Source organism: Tenebrio molitor, chromosome 1 (assembly GCF_963966145.1).
Source record: "Tenebrio molitor chromosome 1, icTenMoli1.1, whole genome shotgun sequence".
In the NCBI taxonomy this organism is placed as follows: domain Eukaryota; kingdom Metazoa; phylum Arthropoda; class Insecta; order Coleoptera; family Tenebrionidae; genus Tenebrio; species Tenebrio molitor.
The window spans coordinates 32,645,831-32,666,404 of NC_091046.1; the positions used below are offsets into that span (position 1 = coordinate 32,645,831).

The 20,574-nt window shown below is 39.9% G+C and overlaps 2 protein-coding genes across 7 annotated transcripts; one reads left to right on the forward strand and one right to left on the reverse strand.

Annotated features, from left to right (window-relative positions):
• Nucleotides 1-12,588: 12,588 nt before the first annotated feature.
• MED18 (mediator complex subunit 18) lies at nucleotides 12,589-14,142 on the forward strand. Of its 3 annotated transcripts, none has more exons than XM_069040569.1 (2): nucleotides 12,589-13,284; nucleotides 13,345-14,142. In XM_069040569.1, exon 2 carries the CDS (start codon nucleotides 13,369-13,371, stop codon nucleotides 14,035-14,037), a length of 669 nt encoding a protein of 222 aa, XP_068896670.1. In that variant the 5' UTR covers nucleotides 12,589-13,284; nucleotides 13,345-13,368; the 3' UTR covers nucleotides 14,038-14,142. The 3 variants fall into 3 exon arrangements, with proteins under 3 accessions (XP_068896670.1, XP_068896680.1, XP_068896662.1); XM_069040579.1 differs by having other exon boundaries at nucleotides 12,590-13,280; nucleotides 13,388-14,142; XM_069040561.1 differs by having other exon boundaries at nucleotides 12,594-13,280.
• LOC138125285 (protein MMS22-like) lies at nucleotides 14,058-19,344 on the reverse strand. Of its 4 annotated transcripts, XM_069040555.1 has the most exons (6): nucleotides 18,779-19,095; nucleotides 18,608-18,721; nucleotides 18,285-18,549; nucleotides 17,031-18,221; nucleotides 15,781-16,153; nucleotides 14,058-15,730 (listed from the first exon to the last, which is right to left on the reverse strand). In XM_069040555.1, the coding sequence occupies exons 5-6, from the start codon at nucleotides 16,138-16,140 to the stop codon at nucleotides 14,099-14,101; spliced, it is 1,992 nt and encodes a 663-aa protein (XP_068896656.1). In that variant the 5' UTR covers nucleotides 16,141-16,153; nucleotides 17,031-18,221; nucleotides 18,285-18,549; nucleotides 18,608-18,721; nucleotides 18,779-19,095; the 3' UTR covers nucleotides 14,058-14,098. The 4 variants fall into 4 exon arrangements, with proteins under 4 accessions (XP_068896656.1, XP_068896639.1, XP_068896630.1 ...); XM_069040538.1 differs by having other exon boundaries at nucleotides 15,781-18,221; nucleotides 18,779-19,097; XM_069040529.1 differs by lacking the exons at nucleotides 18,285-18,549; nucleotides 18,608-18,721; nucleotides 18,779-19,095 and adding an exon at nucleotides 19,113-19,344 and having other exon boundaries at nucleotides 15,781-17,156.
• Between the last annotated feature and the right edge of the window lie 1,230 nt (nucleotides 19,345-20,574).

A 20,574-nucleotide genomic window follows, 5' to 3' on the forward strand; every position in this document is an offset into this window, starting at 1 on the left:
CATTGGCTCTACGCGGACAGGCACTGCAGATATAACAGACCCTGCCCGTGGAAGATCAAAACAATTATGCGGCATTCATCAAAGCGCTAGAGCTGCGGTATGGCGACCACCATCTCAGCCAAGTGTACCAGTCACAGTTGCGAGCAAGAGTACAGAAAAGCAGCGAGAATCTTCAAGAGTTCGCTGCAGACGTCGAGAGGCTTGTTCACCTGGCCTACACCAACGGTCCCGCGCAGTTTCACCACGTGCCACGTGCCGCCGGGTGGTGGAGGGTTAAGATGCCTAATAGAAGATATCTGCCAAGTATAAACTTTTCTGTACCTTTTGCAAGATAAAAGTCCCTATTGATTGGACTATTACATCTTGCAACTGCCTCGATCGATGAAGTAAGGGTGATTGTCTTTGAAACGGTGCGTCTCCAGAAGAACTCAGAACAGATCGTTTTGGCAGAGTTGGAGGGAGATCCTAGGGGATACCGGACTGGAATCATCGACCCGGACATGACAAAGGAAACACCGATTATGGTAGCAAGGAAACGGGCGTAGAAGAACTTTTCCTTGAAGGTTGGAAACACCTCACGAACGAGCAGATCAAGAAAGCCAAGGCCTTTATTCGAACAGAAAGCGATGCCTTTGCTACCGCAGACGAGCCTACAAGAAGAACCAACATTCTACAACATCGCATCAACACCGGCAACGTCAAACCAATCCGACAGCCACCGAGAATACTACCTCTCGCAAAACACCAAGAAGTGACCCAGATGGTTGACAAAATGAAAAACGAGGGTATTATAGAAGACTTTTCGAGTCCATGGTCATTGCCGGTTGTTTTGGTGACCAAAAAGGATGGATCTACACGCTTCTGTGTTGACTACAGACGACTGAACGACGTAACGAAGAAAGATAGCTACCCGTTACCACGCATCGACGATACCCTAGCACGTTGGCGGGATCACGGTGGTTTTCCCACTAGATCTGAAGAGTGGCTACTGGCAGGTGGGTGTCCACCCGGAAGACAAGGAGAAGACTGCGTTTTCTACTGATAGCGGTCTTTACCAGTTCAACGTCATGCCATGTGGTCTCTGTAATGCTCCTGCCACTTTCGAGAGATTGATGGAATTCGTTCTGCGAGGATTCACGTGGAAAACTTGTTTAGTGTATCTCAATGACGTTATGGTGGTAGGAAGTACCTTCGACGAACATCTGAAGAAATTTTCGCCTCAGAAGCGCACACCTTCAATTGAATGTCAAGAAATGTCAACTATTCCAGCAAGAGGTCAAATTTTTGGGACACGTCGTTTCACCTGCAGGAATCTAAACGGACCCTGATAAGTTAGAAGCTGTTCGTGAATGGCCCCGACCGAAGGATAAACACCAATTAAGAAGTTTCTTGGGCCTCTGTACGTACTACCGTCGGTTTGTCAAGGGGTTTGCTGATATCGCTAAACCTCTTCACAAGCTGACTGAAGACAAGACGCCGTTCATTTGGGATAAAGAGAGTGAATCTGCCTTTAGAAGCCTCAATATCTCGCTGTGTACAAGTCCTACAGTCTCTTATCCGAAAATGAAGGGGCAGTACATCTTGGATACTGACGCGAGCAATAACGGTATAGGAGCAGTGCTATCACAAGTCCAAGAAGAAAGGGTCATCGAATACTATAGCAAGGTGCTGTCAAAACCGGAAAGAAATTATTGCCTTACAAGAAAGGAGTTACTGGTGATCGTAAACGCGGTGGGCATTTCCATAAATACATGTACGGTCAACATTTCAAAATTCGAACTGATCATGAGGCGCTGAAGTGGTTGGTAAATCTCAAGTATCCGGAGGGTCAGGCAGCGAGATGGGAAAAATACGCGAACGCTTCTACTGGGTGAATGCCCGGGATGACATTGAGACTTCCTCAATTAGCACTTTGTCTTGAAAATTACCAGTCCCAAACATATCTTCAAAATCTTTTATGTATAATTTTTAAATTTTAATCATTTTTAAATTTGTGAGATGGAATTATTACAAAATAAATACAGCCAGGTTAAAAACAGATTTAAGTACTTCGTGGCGTCGCACAGTGGGCTGAAACGCGAAAAGCTGGCCATAATACGAAGAAATTTATCAATTTCTGTGAAAATGTGTATATAGGGGTTTTTCAGGTCGCTGATTAAGAATCCGACATTTAATTTTGAAAAAAACCAAAAGGCTGCTACAAAACATCCAAAAAATGTGCAAAAAATCGTCAAGGCAGAATATAGCCTAAGGGAGTCCGTTTCGGCTCAGGGACGCGAGGGTCGCGGGTTCGATTCCGACCCAGGGCGGAAAAAAAAGGCTATATTCTATCTCGTGATTCGGAAGTTTAGCTAAAAACAGCTAAGTAAATCCCGCGCCATCTGTTGACCGAGAATCTCACTAAAACCTCATCCCGATTCGCCTTAAGCCATTGGTCCCGGTCTACCGGGAGTCTACCAGTCCTAGACTGTGTAACAACAATTAAATAAATAACAATATTCACTTTTACATTGTGCTTAATCGCTCGAATAGTATACATCATTGTCATCATCACTATCAACATTTACGAAATGAGAGCATGCTGCTGCAATTGAAAGTGGATCTAGCACTCTAGCAGCTCTGTTGTGTGTAGGGATTATTGAAAGTTTTTCGCCAAGTAGAAATGATTGGATCCCATGATATTAATAATCTACGGAAAACCTCTTCAATGTTTTTTTTGCGATCACATTTTCTTGTAAAATCTTCGCGGAATCTTTTAATATTCTTATTTCACAACTCTTGAGCTTCTTCGGGCATCAAGGATTGTACAATTTACTTCTTTAACAAAAAAATTACTCATATTATTTGAATCTGTAAAAGTGCTTAATTTACTCGCATCTTCGCACAAAGTTGCAGCCAGTTCTTTCTAAATAGTTAAAGAAATGTTCAATAAACAATTTGACATTGGTTTCCTGCCTATTGGCTACTCATGACGTAACTTATTGCTTTTTTAATAACTAATTGCCATAAAGAAACCAACAAAATTTCGAACGATTTTACTGTTAATTTGCTACTTGACATCATTATAAAATGAAAAACGAATTAGACATTTTCATTTTGCTTAGTTCCAAGAGAAGAATCCATTTTAAAACAATTGCAAAAACTTTATTGAAACACATTTTACACGCGTTTCCATACATATTTGCTATTTTTCTCGGCGACAGAAACTATCAAAGCGGCGATCTCAAAGCTCACAAATGGAATGACTTCCTGACCCATGTAGGGTCTCCAGCCCTTATCAATGGTCATTCCAAATAGGTACTAGGGGTACCACTACAACTACTTCTAATGTAAAAGTCTTAGAAAACGTAGGTACATAATTTTTTTGGATTTTGGCCAGGTTTTCGGCGTTTCAGCCCACTATGCGTCGTGTTTATTACACACTACTCAAAAAATAAAAGTAGTCACTTTTTTAAACTTCGATATTTTTTTTATATTTTAAGGGATTTGAATCAAACTTGGAGTGTATATTGAACCGTCATTTATTAAAGTAATTACAAAATTGTACGCGAATGCTCCTTGTTATAATCAACTTAGAGCCTCAAATGTTCGAACAATACAAAAACTAAAATGAAAAAAAATCACTTAAGATGAAATGTTTAAACAGACTTTGGACCATTTTAGTCTTAAACAATATTAGATCATTCTGACAGTCCACTAACATTTAAAAGAAGCAATGGCTCAGCAATTAACATCGACAGAAGTTAATTGAGCTGTAACGCTACGCGAAGAAGGACATTCGCAACTTTATGTTGCCAAACAGTTTGGGGTTGTGCAGCAAACTGTGTGGAAGCTTTGGAAACGATACCGAAAAACAGGTACCGTAACAAGGCGAGCAGGTACAGGTCTGTGGCGACCTCTATCCGCGCACCTACCAAAAGAACAAGAAACCGACCTTACCGACGAGCCACGACACCTAACAACCAAGAAGGGAAACGTCGCGCGTCGGCGCTATGAGGGAACACCCGTCGAGACGCTTTCGAAGGGTATAAAAGACGTCGCGCCCCTAAACTCGCTCTCTCGTCGACCAACCAGCACAGCAACCGCTTCGACTACGTTTCGCTAACTTCGTTTTGTTATTTGTTATTCATTTGTTACTTGTTTGTTATTCATCGTTATTTGTTATTGTTGTTATATTAAACTCAAATCACGCATCGAACCGTCTCATTCATTCCGGACCAACTAAAGTACTCCACAATTGGTGACCCCGACGATCCGGAAGACCACGAGGCAACAACTTCCGATCCCCGACGTCCGAAACAACAAGAACACGTGGCAATTTGGTGAGTGCAACTAGTAGCAAGCAGACCATGGCACCAACCGGCGACGAGCAAGCAAAAAGCGTAGAGCAGAAAATCGCAGAGCTCCAGCAACAGCTCAGCGAAGCCCAGAGCAAACTGAGGGAGAGAAGCGAACCCGCCGAAACCAGCGTCCCAAACAGGGAGATTGAAGAAGTCCGAACCGCAAGCATGAAGTTGCCAGCGTTCTGGCGCAGGGACCCCAAACTATGGTTCTCACAAATCGAGGCCCAATTTCACAGTCACCTCGTGAGATCGGATACGTCCAAGTATTACGCCGTCATCGCCGCCTTGGACTGTTCCACCCTGCAGCCCGTCTCGAACATCATCGCCAATCCGCCAGCGACCGGGAAATACGACGCCGTGAAGAAAACGCTCATCGACAGCTATTCGGACTCTAGAGAGCAACAAATCCGCAAACTCCTGAAAGAGCTCGACCTAGGCGACCGGAAACCTTCCGAGCTCCTGCGGGAGATGAAAACGCTCGCAAGTGACCACGTGGACGACCAAATGCTGCAGACGCTGTGGCTACATCGGCTACCTCTCAACGTCCAACTCCTCGTGTCAGCCAGCGATGGAGTTCCCCTAGAGAAGATGGCCAGCATCGCCGACAAACTTGTCGAAATCGTGTCCAACCGCGGGTCGCCATCTATCGCCGCCATCGCGAACGAGCCAGCACCACCAGCTGTGGCACCCCAAACCACGATCGCAGAGACTCTGAAAAGCCTACAAGAACAGATCACTGCGCTAACGACAACAGTCAAACAACTCGCGAACAGAGGGCGCTACCACTCACAACAACGTCAACGGTCACAGTCAAGAAACCGAAACGACAACAATGAGGCTGACAAACAAAACCAGGTAGACAATGACATATGCTTCTACCACCGACGCCATGGGAACCAAGCAAGAAAATGCACTACCCCTTGCAAGTTCGTCCCGAGCTCGGGAAACTAAGCTCGCCGTCGTTGGAGGAGGCATCCTGCGACGGGCCCAAACCGCAACACCGCCTCTTCGTGACTGACGCCAGCACAGGTACTCAGTATCTCGTGGACACCGGAGCAGAAATTTCGGTACTTCCGAAACATTTCTTAGGGAAATCATGCCAGCCGATCGAGGGCAACATACTTTTTGCAGCGAACAACACATCCATCCAGGTCTATGGGTCGAAGCTGCTAATTGTAGACCTCAAACTGCGAAGAACTTTCAAATGGGTTTTCACAGTGGCCGACGTCCGCAAGCCCATCCTCGGTGCAGATTTTCTCTCGCATTACCACCTGCTCCCGGACCTGAGAACGCGGAAACTCATCGACGCGGAAACACACCTCTTCGCAACTGGTAAGGTACTGCCCTGCACTGTACCGTCCATCACAACGGTGCTCAGAGACAGCCCATTCCACGAGATACTGAGGCGCTTCAGTGACATCACCCGACAACCACCCCCAGGCACACCAAGCAAAGCCACGGTTAGACACCACATCTACACCAAAGGACCACCTGTAGCGGAAACTCCCAGACGCCTGTCCCCAGAAAAACTGAAGATCGCACAGGCTGAATTTCAATTCATGGCCGAACAAGGTTGGTGTCGACCTTCCAGCAGTCCATGGGCAAGCCCGCTTCACCTGGTACCGAAGAAGACACCTGGTGAGTGGCGTCCTTGCGGCGATTACCGAAGGTTAAACAGTGTGACAGTGCCAGACAGTTACCCCATTCCCCACATTCAAGACTTTGCGAACAGGTTACACAACAAAACAATCTTCTCAAAAATAGACCTCGTGCGCGCATACAACCAGATCCCAGTGGCCGAAGAAGACATTCCAAAAACGGCAGTGTGCACCCCGTTCGGTCTCTTTGAGTTCACCGTAATGACATTCGGACTACGTAACGCCGCGCAGACTTTCCAAAGACATTTACACACAGTGCTTGGTGATCTAGACTTTTGTTTCAGTTACCTAGATGACATTCTAGTGGCTTCAGCGACAGCAGAGGAACACGCGCAACAGTTGGAGACAGTCTTCACCCGACTACGAGCCAACCACATCGTGGTAAATCCTGCCAAATGCGTCTTCGGTGAGCCAGAAGTGGAGTACTTGGGTCATCAAATCTCATCGGCAGGGTGCAAACCCCTCCCAGACAAAGTCGCCGCCATCACTGGATACCCCAAGCCAGCCACCATGAAGGACCTACGCAGGTTCCTGGGAATGCTAAATTTTTACAGACGTTTCGTGAAGAAAGCTGCCGAAATTCAGAGCCCGCTACATAACCTCCTCACGAACGCCAGGAAAAACGACAAGAGACCCGTGGCATGGAACCCTGAAGCCGAAGCAGCCTTCGAACAATGCAAGGAAGAGCTCGCCAATGCAGCCCTCCTGGCACACCCCATGGAGCATGGCGACCTAACCCTCACCACCGACGCCTCGGACGTAGCAATTGGGGGAGTGTTGCAGCAGAGAGTGCAAGACTCGTGGCAACCTCTCGGGTTTTTTTCCAAGAAGCTGACCTCCACGCAGAAGAACTACAGCACCTACGACCGAGAGCTACTGGGTGTTTATGAGTCAGTTAAACACTTTCGCCACATGCTAGAAGCCAGAGTCTTCACGATACAAACGGACCACAAGCCGCTCACCTTCGCCTTCCAACAAAGATCGGACAAGGCATCCCCACGGCAACTACGACAGCTGGACTTTATTGGGCAGTTTTCGACCCAGATAGTCCACCTGCCAGGCGACTCAAACACGGTAGCTGACGCGTTGTCAAGGGTCGAAGAGATAACCGCAGCTACCATCTTCGACAACGAGGAGCTCGCCGTCGCACAGGAAGCAGACCTGGAGCTGAAACAGTTGCTGGACTCAGAGTCGACAGGACTCCAGCTCAAGCAGCTCACACCAGCCGGAGCAGACAGACCGTTCTACTGCGACACCTCCACCGACAACGTCCGTCCATACGTGCCGAAAGAATTGCGAAAAAAAATTTTCCACCTCTTCCACGACCCCGCACACACAGGCTTCAGGCCCACAAGTCGAGCCATCAAAAACAAATTCGTGTGGCCTCGCATGGACGCCGACGTCAAGTTGTGGTCGAGAACCTGCTTGCCATGCCAACGCAGCAAGGTAAGCAAGCACACCCGATCCCCACTCACCACCTTTCAAATTCCAGACAGCCGCTTCGAGCACGTCCACATGGACATTGTAGGCCCATTGCCGGAATCCGACGGATATCGTTACTGCCTGACCATGACCGACCGCTTCACCAGGTGGCCAGAAGTAACGCCCATGGTCGACATGACCGCAGAAACCGTCGCCAAGGCATTCTACAGCACGTGGGTCTCAAGATTCGGTTGCCCGCGGAAGATCACCACAGACCAAGGACGACAGTTCGAAGCCGGTGTAACCACAGCGTTGACCAGGCTCATGGGAATCCAAAGGTTCCGCACAACGGCCTATCGACCCCAGAGCAACGGCATCATCGAGCGCTGGCACAGAACCATCAAAGCTGCAATTATGTGCCAAGAGAACCCCAACTGGACAGCAGTCCTACCGTCAGTCCTGCTTGGCCTGAGAGCAGCAATCAAGGAAGACATCCAGTGTTCACCAGCCGAGCTCACACTGGGCACCGAGCTGCGCTTGCCGGGAGAATTTTTCCTGGACAGCACAAGCGACACAACAGACCCAACCTCCTTCGTGGAAATGCTCAAAGCTCAAATCCAAAGCCTACGCCCAACCCCAACTTCCCGTCACGACACAAAGAGAGTTTTCGTACACCCAAAACTCGAAGATTGCTCCCATGTATTTCTCCGAGACGACACGGTGAGAAGACCACTCCAGCAGCCATACACAGGACCACACAAGGTACTACGACGAAACGGCACCAGCGTCACCCTCGTCGCAAACGGCAAAACGCTGACGGTACACCAGGACAGGCTCAAACCAGCTTTTCTTCCACACCAACCAACCACAGAGGCACAGCAAGACGAACCAAGCGTCAACCACTCAACAGCACCCGAACAGGCGCCCCGGCCTGACGACGAGAACACGGGAAGAAGCAGACGTCCAACAAAGCCACCAGTTCGCTTTCGTGACTACGTCCCCGCATGACGTAACCGACACGAGACCCAATTTCAAATTTAAAGGGAACGTAGCCACTGAGGGGGGAGTACTGTGGCGACCTCTATCCGCGCACCTACCAAAAGAACAAGAAACCGACCTTACCGACGAGCCACGACACCTAACAACCAAGAAGGGAAACGTCGCGCGTCGGCGCTATGAGGGAACACCCGTCGAGACGCTTTCGAAGGGTATAAAAGACGTCGCGCCCCTAAACTCGCTCTCTCGTCGACCAACCAGCACAGCAACCGCTTCGACTACGTTTCGCTAACTTCGTTTTGTTATTTGTTATTCATTTGTTACTTGTTTGTTATTCATCGTTATTTGTTATTGTTGTTATATTAAACTCAAATCACGCATCGAACCGTCTCATTCATTCCGGACCAACTAAAGTACTCCACAGGTCCAAAGAGTAAAACTACGACAGGTGATGAGCGTTTTCTGCGATTGCAAGCCCTTCGAAATCGCACACATACTGCGCGGAACCTGCAAAAACATCTAGTGAGGACAAGAGGAACAAGAATTAGCGACCAAACAGTCTGCAATAGGTTAAGAGAGGCTGATTTGAGAGCAAGACGTTCTGCAAAATTGCCCAAATCGACCAGAGAACATCGTTAAAGATTTGAATTTGAAAGAGAACACTTAAAATAAGTTCAATAATTAATGGTTCCTTACATATTTCAAGTTTGAACGAAATCTCTTAAAATATAAAAAAAATATCGAAGTTCAAAAAAGTGACTACTTTTATTTTTTGAATAGTGTATTTAGCTTATTTATGAAATAGCGTACGGCTTCTCGTAATAATTCTTCACTTGTTATTTTATTGTTGCGTTTCTTGCTTTCCATTTTTATTTTTGTATTTTAACTGATATTACTTACCCTCAAAATAGCTCACGCTAGGAATAGACTTTGCCTCAATTTTCATTTTGTAAAGAAAATTATCTTTCTTTAACATTTATTCCCCACTCAGTCTTCCGTTTGATTTATGGTAAGCATTAGTTAAATTCAGTACGGCTGGAGTATAACTTTCTTTGTCAAGGAGTAAGAATCATTTTTACCCTTATTTTCAATTTTATTAATATACTCGCGAGGTTTGCAAGGGCACGGTACCGGGATATCAAAATTTATCTTGGTCATAGGTGGTCATGGATTTTCAATTAATTGTCGAAGCAGTATAGTTGGTATAAACTATATCGGGTGAGTCAAGTTTTACCGCCCGCAAGATAAACCCTATTAAAAAATTAGTAAAAATTACGAAACTGTAGGGTTAAATTCCCTTGATATACCTAAGGCTTCAAATGTGTGCAATCAATTTTCCGTATCACTTCATTCAGCGCCATAAAACAAAACGATTTTGAGCAAAAAAAAATTTTTTTCCGTATACGCTCATAATTCACAATTAATTCAAAGAACATATTTATGAAATTCGCATCAAAAGAAAATGATTAGTTTTTGAATTATTCCAATTTTAACATTAACAGCGATAATTTAATTCATGTATAAAAAATCCCATAAGCCGCGATGCATTTGTCACTTTGACATCGGATAAAGTTAGCCCTAACTTTGCATCTGGATAATATATGTGCTTAAACTTCCATGGCAAACTTTTTCGAACCTGATTATTGTTTGTTGTTATGATAACGAACCAACAATCTTAAACATTGACACAGCTTGTAATAAATTGAAGTGCAAAATGGCCAGTTCAATTTTTCATAATTACCTACCTATTATTATTCATTAAATTATCTCATCGAATTACGCTCGAGGTTTTTTCGTCCAGGATAAAATTTCATTTTTTAAACTTCCATTTGGTTTCTTTTTGGTAAATTGACTCCACAAACCACCAGATAAAAAAAACTCGTCCTTCGGACTCGTTTTTTTATCGGGTGGTTTGTGTCGTCAATTTACCAAGCAACCAAATTATCGTAAAAAAATTAAATTTTATCCGGACAAAAAAAACCTCTCGTGTAATTACAGTCGAAAAATGACCAAGATTTACAACTACAGTGCCATAAATATCTAAATACCTCATTGTTGGGGTGAACAGCTATTGAGAACTTTTGTAGGAAGTCCATAAAGGATACCATAAATAACCCATGTTAACGTCTTTTGTGAAATTTAATAATAAATCATAGCTAAATTTTGCACTTTAATATCAAATTCCATTTATTTTAAAAACCGGTGATGTTTTCATGATTTCAGTGACACCAAATTTTTCCTAAATGTTTGAAAGGACTCTCAGTGAAAATTTATGTAAATTAATGTAGCGGTTATTGAATTAAAACGAAATATTTACCCCCTTCATTAAAAAATTTGAAATTTTTACAGAGACACAAACATTATGAATTTTTTGTGAATGTAAATTGTAAACCAAGGCTTACTATACTGAAACACCGGTAAACTCATTAACGAGAACGTTTACAAAAAAATAATATTTAGAAAAGTTGTTGCTCTTGATGAATTTTATTACCATTTAAAATTAATGTATTTTTTCTTTACAAGTTGTAAAGGTGTTTTTATAAATTTGGCGTTGGAGAATCGATTGACAACACACCGCTCGTGTAAAACCGTATGATTTAAACAGCTGGGGGTGTATTCTTCAATTTCGATTAGTTTATGTCGCATACGACATATCTCGAACGGTTATACGCTCAGGCGAGTGTATAGGCATATATATACCATTCACGATGTTTTGGCATAAGGGGAGGCTATGATTTTATTTTTTAACGTTGGATACATGTTTGATTTCTGTCAACTCTGCTGTCACTAAAGTGCCTGACATGCGGACCTATCAAAATGAACGTAACATGTTGCCGAATTTACCGTAATCATAATCAAGAGACTTTAAAACGTATTGATGGTGTTTGTATTAGACTGCAGAACATATTTTCAGTAGGTTACAATGAAGTCAAGTTCTTTTTGTGTATAAATTGAATCGTAGGTGAGTACAAGATAAATATGTAGCACGGATAGTGAAGGAAGAAACAACGACCCAATTGAAATGACACAGGGGTTTTGTAAGACCTATTATAACTTTGCGATAGTTGTGAATTTATGGCTTGAGTCTATTTTGAAATATACTCCTGAAATTTGACAATATTTTTGTAGATATTGTGAAGAACTTATTTCGGAAGATTGGGCAAAATTAATGTGAAATCTTTCATTTGAAAACGTTCTTCCTTTAATAATTTCATTAGGAGAATCTGAGTCGGAATTTGATTCAGATTTTGATGCAGGTAATGATGATTCAGAATTTTCTAATGAAATTATCGAAGTTGAATAGTTTTGTTCTTTTTTGTCATAGACGATGGGTGTGTAAATATTTTGCAGAAAGATTCGAATAAAGTAAGGCTTAATAAGTAGGTACAAGATTTTATACAATCTAGTTCTAGGAATGTTTTGGCTAAAATGAAAAATTCATTGGAAGTTACTAACTGGTTGGTTAAGACACTGTATAGGTGGGTTATCTAAGTGGTACATAAATTAACAGGAGCCACTTCGTCTTTCGGTCCCGGTCCGTATTATTCTGTAGTCTGTTCAAGTCAGTTTCCTGTTTTGTTAAATTGGATTAAAAATGTGTGAGTATTGTTATATTGCAAACTAGTAAAACTGACAACAATGCACTAGACAATGACGCAGTTTATAACCTCAAATTTAGAAAAACATAACCTAATTCAACAGACAGCTTTACTGCCAACTTAAATGCACTTTTTCCATGGCCTCCCCTTATGCCAAAACATCGTGAATGGCATATACTACAAATATTTTTTTCCCTACCGGTTAGAAATGTAGGCTGTGGATACCTCATTTGAGGTGAGAAAATTCAACTTTCTCGCTAAGGTAAGAAAGTTAATCATGAAATGTTTATGGTAAAACTGTACCAAAATATAAATGTCAAAAGTGAAATAAGTTATTGATAAATGAAAGTCAATTCAATAAAGCAAGTTGGTAGATCAATCATATAATCTGGAAAATAAACAGATAAGCTAGGTAGGTAGATTACTTTATATCAAATTTTCGAACAAACGTGAAATCTTCAAATGCAATGACAAGTTAATTAAACAAATAATCCAGCCTACTATTCAATTCTCAAAATTTTCGTTTTAATCAGGAATATAACCATCTTTTTTTGACTTTTTTCAACGAAGTTGTGCCGGTAGGGAAAAAAATTGTATTCAAACCTTAGGCACTTAGAAACCTCGCCTACGGCTCGGTTTATAATCTTTGCCTGCGGTCTGCAAGAAAGCACTTTCTTAGTGGTTTGAAATATACTATTCCATTCTTGAATACCACGCGAATAGTAGTTTATTTAACGAGTTCCTGTGTAAATTGGACTTTTTTTGATATGATTGGGCCAGTTTAAAACGCGAATGAAACGAGAATTGTAAGAGAATTGACAAATATCGCATGCGACATTTATCACTCGAAATTGAAGAATAGACCCCGTGATCCGTATAGCATATTCACAATCGACTCTTCAACGCCAACTTTTAAAAAAACACCGTTATATTGCCGTGCCGTTGCGTGGAACCTCTGGTAGTCTGGTGGAGCACATGGGGAGCAGTTGGCCAGTTGGTAGGCCTAGGCAGTTGGTTAACAAGTGGAACGCACCCTAAACGTAGTATTTGTTTTTGGAACATTTTTTTTTATCAATAAAAATGAATTCAATATAGAAAACTTTTTTGATTAGAAAAACATTGCAATAATTCTAAATAGTAGATAACGCGTTTTCTGTAGTTGTGAATCAATTTTGTTGTATATTATTTGTAAATTAAAGTTAACCTAAAATAAATAGTAACGCACAAAAGGTGTTACTTGTCTTGTGAACATTATTGTTGGGGTAAGTACGTTTAGCAACTTATAACAATACTTCAGAAATTGTTATAATTAAAATCCACTTTTAGTTAGCTTATACATTTTTGATCAAAATGAGTTCTCCTGGTACAGCAATGGATTCTTTGAGTGCTGCTTTGAAATGCAACATCATCCCCAACCAAGAATACCTGCTTCAGGGTTCAGTGTTAGACCAATATGTGGAAGTATTATTGCATCGACTGAGAGGACTATGTGACAATGTAGATAGCGGTCCCGAGTCATTCCATGACCACGAATTGTGTTTTACATTGAGAGCTACAAATGCTGGACCCCCTATGGTGTTACCTTTACGTGTTCGGCGTGCATTAGATGTACCTGATGCCCCATGGCAATTACGGTACGTGGGTCAACAAGAATTAGGTGACAAAAACAGACCTACAGTAGTCAGGTCAAGCATCGACATGGCTTGCAGTTCGACCATTGTTGAATTTCTCACTGAACTAGGATGCAGAGTGGATTTTGAATACATAGCACGAGGGTACATGTTCCGCAAAGGCAGAATGAAGATCACAGTTTCAAAGATCTTTAAAATGGGGAGTATGACAAGTAAACCTGGAGAAGGTGTAGAGCCAATTTCTCAGAGTTACTTAGTTGAATTATCAGTTTTGGCTCCTTCTGGACAAGATGCAATAGCTGAAGATATGAGGATATTTGCTGAACAACTAAGACCTCTAGTACAACTTGAAAAAATTGATTACAAAAGGCTTGGAAATTTACCATAGGTAAATAAATAAAAAAATAATAAATGTAAATTACGTAACATATTCATAATCTGTACAAAATTTAAGATTGTTGTAGTAAATTAGCTTCTAGTCTTTCTAAACCTAGTCGTAAATTTTTGTCATAACCTACTCCACGCATTCGTTCCACATTAGAAATTTGCTGTTTTACACGAGGAATAACATTTTTTAAATCAGACGGTATGACTTTTGACAGATTTTCCATAAGTTGAAAATAATTTGGTGTATTAAATGCCAAATGCTTTTCTGTGATGACCACAATAGTCTCTTCAAAATCAGATTTCACTTTTGAATACAGAGGTGACATCGCTATGTTTTTGATAACAGATAATGCAATACTACGCTGACTGTGAAACATAACTACCTCAAAGAGGCCATATAAGGATTTACTTACAACCAGTTTCATTAAAGCTGCTGAAGTAGTGGCCTGAACGAATTCATTAATTATTTTCAGAGACCGAAAAATATTAGATTCGGCCTCCTTCGTCGGTTGTTTGAAGAAAGCATTTGACATTTTATCCACAATAATTTCAGCAGTCGTCTCGTTATCAAAACATTTTAGCATTGGTGAATCTGCTATGGCAAAATGTGGAACGTACTTTACGACCATTTCTCGTAAGATTCGATCTACAAAAGCGTCATTTGGACTGTTTAACTTAACTGTGGCTTCAAAAAAAAGTTGCCACGTTTTTTTAATGCTTTGCAAAATGTACGGATTGAGTGTTTTCCCTACCATAACTTCAGTCGGTAAGAGCAGTGCAGACACGAGACGGGCATATGGACAATTTGACTTATGTTTGTTGTATAACAAGGGTCCAATTTTATAAAATGCCAGTCCCAAACATGTATAAATTCTCAAAACGGTGGCCTCACTTTCAGGTTGAACAAGATATTGCGTTATCCAACGCTCAGTTTGACCAAAAACAATTTCACATAATTTATTCACAGTAACTGATTGAAGATGTTCCCTAATATTATTGCCTATATATTCAATAAATACACGTAATGGATCTTTGGTGTTGTTTATTGCTGCTTTAACAAACTCGGGGATGAGATCTATTTTAATAATGTTTCTTGTCAACTGTTCGTGACCATCGTGAGTTAACAGACAAAATTTGACCCAAGTTTGCAAAGCAACAGTTTCCTGCTGGGATGACATAACAACGTGATTCGGATAATTCTCGAGTATAACAGAAAGGAAATTGGCGGAAACTTTTGGGGCAATACTTTCAGCATTGAAAAATGTGATAGCTTCAGGTAGTAAACTCGGACTTAATATAGCAACTTTTGCCGCTAATGTTCCACTAATTTCTGGCGCTGTGCGGGAGCCAGCCACATATTTTAACGTTGGATAAACATAATTTTTGAAAGCCAATTCCCAGTCACACCACACATGCTCTTTATCAATTATTTTGACAGCACTCAACAGTACATTTAATAAATTGACTAAATCCGGATAATAGCAGGTTGTCATGTATTGATGGATCCAAGAGTTGATCAGAAGCCACTGATGAAGTTGAAGATTTGCACTGAACTTCACGATGCCCTCAAAATCTGTTACAAAAGTTTTGATGAGGTAGAATAATTTCTGATCCGTTGATGCTTCTTCCAACATTTTGATAAAAGGGGGAACGATGACATCTATACTGCGATTTTCTCGAACATGACGCACAACCTAGGCAAGACAGGATCAATTTTTGAAATAAGCCATTAAAAACAACTTACGAATGAAGCATAAATTGTCCAAATCAACTGACTTTCTTTTTTGCCTTGCGGCAAGTTTTCAATAAATGATAGGAACTTCTTCGACAGTTCATCAAAATTTATTTTTGTTAAAGAGATGAACAAAAGTGAAACATGAAAGATTCCAACATTGTTGAGATCTCTCACTTTATTTGGTCCTAATTGTGAGTAAATTCTTCCTTTCATTTTTCCCCAGTGATAGGGATGTTCATTTAAATGGGCAGATAACATTGCTAAAAATAGCTCAAAATCTTGTTGGCAATCTTTTGGCGCCCACAATATGGTGTCCATTAATTCAACCAATTCCGTTAGCGTAAACGTTGTATTAGTCCTCGTAGACATGTTCAGACGTTTACTGAAATATTCCCATAACATTTGGCAAACTTCGATTTTTGCCGACTTTAACCATAAGTCGCAAACAAGATACTCTACAGACTTCAAAGTGGTAAAAATTGAATTATTGTATCCTGTTTTTGCTAATATTGCTTTTAACGCAGATTCCAACAAAATAAAATTTGGTTTAATTCTGTCATTAAAACTTTCAGTGAATGTACAGTTTCTATCAATAGCTTGTAAACTTCCCACATCCTTTAATAGCCACAAAACATATTCGCTACTAAAATTTTTAACAATTCTGTTGAATATTGTCCAAAAACTATCTTCTCCAAGAATTTTACCGCAGAGTATTTGAATAATTAACCAAAAATTTTTGTTACAATCACATACAAAGGCACATTTACTATTTTGTTTATAAGCAGTTTCACTGATGCATATTAAATCATTAATAATGAAGTCTATTCGATTATTAAGTTCATCTCTCTTTCCAGAAATATAATAAAGGATAAGTAAGTAAAACTGCACATCTGTGAATGTATGAAAATATTGATAAACAGGACATTTTTCTTTACTGTACGAAGATGAAGGATTTGACAACTTTATGAATATATTTGTTTCTAGTTGAGTAATGGGTAATATTAATGGCGTGAAAGTCTTAATTTGCATCAGAGTAGAAGTAATGTACCTGCACTTAATCGTGTCGTTGTCACAGTATTTTAAACATTGAATAATTAACTTTAAACACTTATTTATTTCTTCTCGTAAGTTGGTTAATTCGTCGTACGAAATTGTAATGTTATTTAAAACTACATTTTGAAGCAGACTCCAATTTTTGCGAATTATTCGTACTATAATCTCAATTTCTTCAATGATAATGTTGGTGTGATAAGTTTTACCGTTTATCTCAGTTTGTAAATATTTTTGATCCATGTAAGAAACATTGGGGTCCATCAATTCACTTAAAATTTTTAGTGAACTTTTTCGATTTTCTTCATGACAATCAAACACACTCGACGACATGGCTGTGTAGTAATTATTGGAATTCACAAAGATTCGACTAACAATTTAATCACATGAAAAAACACACTTGTGTTGCACTAAAGTCTATTTTTTCCTGATAGGCGCGTGCGTGCGCATCTCCGAAAGGTAGAATCACATAGCTAAGATTTTTAGCAGGATGCAGGAATTGTTAGTATTTTTGGTTGCATATTATCTAGGGGGATCAGTATTTGGGGTTGCATATTAAAACTCATGTTTACGATTTAATTTTTGTATAATTTGTAAAATGTAAACAAAAAAGTTTATGAATAAACTCGTGGAAAAATTGATAATAAATATTATATGAACATTTTTTATTTTTTACACACAGGAGTTAAATTGGGTACAAAACAATTAAAAAAAAGAATAAAACAAAACAATCAACACCGCACTTTTCACTTATAATATCCGTAGTGCATTGATTATTTCCGGAAATTTTTCGAATGCATTTCTAAAACGTATTAATTAGCCCGAGTGGAACACGAGGGCTAATTACGTTTTGGAAATGCATGAGAATAAAATTTCCGGATATTAATCAATGCACGAGGGCATATTCGGTAAGAAAATCGCAACGACATGGACATTATGCTTCTTCAATTATAAATTTTTAAATCGTACGACACTCATTAAAGACCAATAGAAAAATTAGTTCACGAGCCATAACCAAGACAACAAAATAAATGATTTTGATTGGCTGAAAAAAATTCCACTTATTAATCACAGTTAGGTTGGTCTACCTACAAAAAATTTTGTTGCCATGGTTATGGCTCGTGAACTAATTGTTCTATTGATCATTAATGAGTGTCGTACGATTTTCACCTAAAAAAATTACAGTGACGTCGACAAAAGTTGACAGTTCACATGAAAGCGGCAAAAATTTCATAACATGGACATGGCTTGCTTCGACTACAATCATTTATAATAACCATTATCTTGCAAGAGAAAAGATCTCCCTTCTTGGCGTATTTTTTTTATTTCCCGTACATATCTTCTTCGCCAGTTATGTCTTCTCTTTCTATTAACAGGCTTTTTCTGTTTCGTTATTTGTGCTATTTGAAACAAAACATAGATTTCAATGTTTACAGTTAATTGAAAACAATGTATGTACTTACTTAAATTTTAATTCGTGTAAAACATTATAATGCTTAGAACGACTGATGTTTGGAATTTCTTCATTGTTTTGCACTTCCCTGTACACAGCATCAATTGTAGGAATTCTGTTTGCAGAGAAAAATGAGTGCACTGTTTTTCGAATGAGATATTTTTGATGTTCATCCAATTGAATCATACATTTCCTATCAGGTTTCTTCGGTGCCTGTAATTGCCCACACTTCTTTTCTTCCGCCAAGTATCATTGAATGGTTTTAAATCCACAACCTTCAACACAAAGTAATTAATTAGCTGTGATACAACAAAAAAACTCAGAAATCAATACCAGTATAATCTGCAGTTTTTTCCATTTGAGCCGTCTTGGTTAACTCGGCAAAATCCTTGGAGATCCCACGAAATACTTTAACGATCATTTCTTTCTCGGCTTGTGAGAAATTTGCTATAAATATGCATTAATAAAAAACTGTTACTTGATGTTAGCATAAATCCAACTTACGCGATTTATTTGGTGATCGAAATTAAGACATCTTGTTGACATATAAAAACTTCTTAACCACTAAGAACTGTTTTTTTAATAAATAAACGGACACAACACAAAACACGAAAGGAAAACTAAGACACGATGAAACAAAAATGGCAGCTTGGACCTGTTTGACAGTGACAGTACAGAAAACTGCAATATTGCACATTTCTCTAGTGTAAGTAGAAAAATAAAGTAACCAATAGGAAAGTCGCATTTCGTTGCAGGATTTTGTAAATGCGCACGCACGCGCCTACCAGGAAAAAATAGACTATAATCATGACTGGCTTAAAACATTTAGGTTACAAACCTGCACCGATAAACAGTATACACACGAATTCCCGCCAAAACATAACACATAAAGCAAATGACTTGTCGGGTGTCGGGTCTCTAAGGGTACGTTTATGTTGGAGCTACGATGAGCGATAAAAGCGGCGACAAGAGCGAACTGCCATGGTTTTCAAATGGCAATTCGCTTTTATCGCTCATCGCAGTTCCATCATAAACGATCCCTAAAGCACCAATAATACAGGATTATTCTAAATGATTGTAGTCGAAGTAGGCCACGCCCATGCTCGGCCCATGTTATTACATTTTTGCCGCTTTCATGTGAACTGTCAGTTTTGTCGTTGTCACTGTCATTTTTTAGGTGAAAAGTGCGGTGATGAGATTTTTATTTATTTTTGTTAAATTAACGATTGAATCCAGAAATAAACCTTGTTCACGTTGAGTTGAACATTTCAAGGTCAAATAATCTAATGTTTTGGCTCTAATTATTTTTGTAAATAGTGACATTCTGGTGACATGCAGCTAACCAACATAATGCGATTTAGCAATGCTTAATCCAACGTGAACGGTGTTTACCTGCATGTCACTACATATTTGCAAAACATAATTATAGAGCCAAAAAATAAAATTATTTGACCTTGAAATTATCAACTCAACGTGAACATATAAACTCGGTACAGGTTGCAAAGACACACTTGTCATTTGCAACAGCATTTTTTTCATATTTTTGAACCAAATAAAGGCACAAAGGAACCAGAAAATCATAGTTTGGGTTGAATATTTTCCATATAAGTACAGTTTAAAAGTATGTAATTTCAATTGACTAATGCCATAAAAATGTATTTTTATTTCGACGTTTTGTGCACCCTGCAGGTCCACCATTTGTATCTCGAGTTAGTCTCGTGAGTTAGTCTTCCGTCAACCCGCCATTTTGTATAAAAACACAACGTAGGGTTTTTACCGTTTCGATGACGATCACGACTTGGCGAATTTGTTCAATTTCGAAAATTTTGGCGGAAGACTGTCAAGTTGACTTTACTTTTGTAATTTTTGTATTAACTGTTTTTTTTTGTTGATTGAATTAAATAAAACCCTCATTTCTTCGTTACTGAATTCTCTCAAAGCCGGTGACAATTACATGGTAAAATAAAATATTTATGGGCAATAATTTTTTTTTCGTGTTCGTTTCTTGAGATATATAACCAGGAAAGTGGTATATAACTAAATATATAAACTTTCCCGGGTATATACCTAACTTGACATCTGTCAAAGATAACCTCAAAATTTACAATAAATCAATGTTTTTTAAGACTTCGCCCAAACTAACACGAAAAATGTTATTCAATATTCGTGCGCTGTCAGTTTTCAGGTATTCGGCCTGTTTTGCAGCACTTGGCTGACACCTCGTGCTTCAAATTTCGGCCTCATACCTGAAAAGTGATCTGACAGCGCTACTCATATGAAAATAACTATTACAAAGAAGT

Coding starts and splice junctions, on each gene's coding strand:
- MED18 (XM_069040569.1), top strand. CDS start 13,369: ATGAGTTCTCCTGGTACAGCAATGGATTCTTTGAGTGCTGCTTTGAAA.
- LOC138125285 (XM_069040529.1), bottom strand. CDS start 19,155: ATGTTTTGGCGGGAATTCGTGTGTATACTGTTTATCGGTGCAG. Junction 17,157..19,112: donor TATACTGTTTATCGGTGCAG/GTTTGTAACCTA, acceptor ATTACTACACAG/CCATGTCGTCGAGTGTGTTT. Junction 15,731..15,780: donor GGACAATTTATGCTTCATTC/GTAAGTTGTTTT, acceptor TGTCTTGCCTAG/GTTGTGCGTCATGTTCGAGA.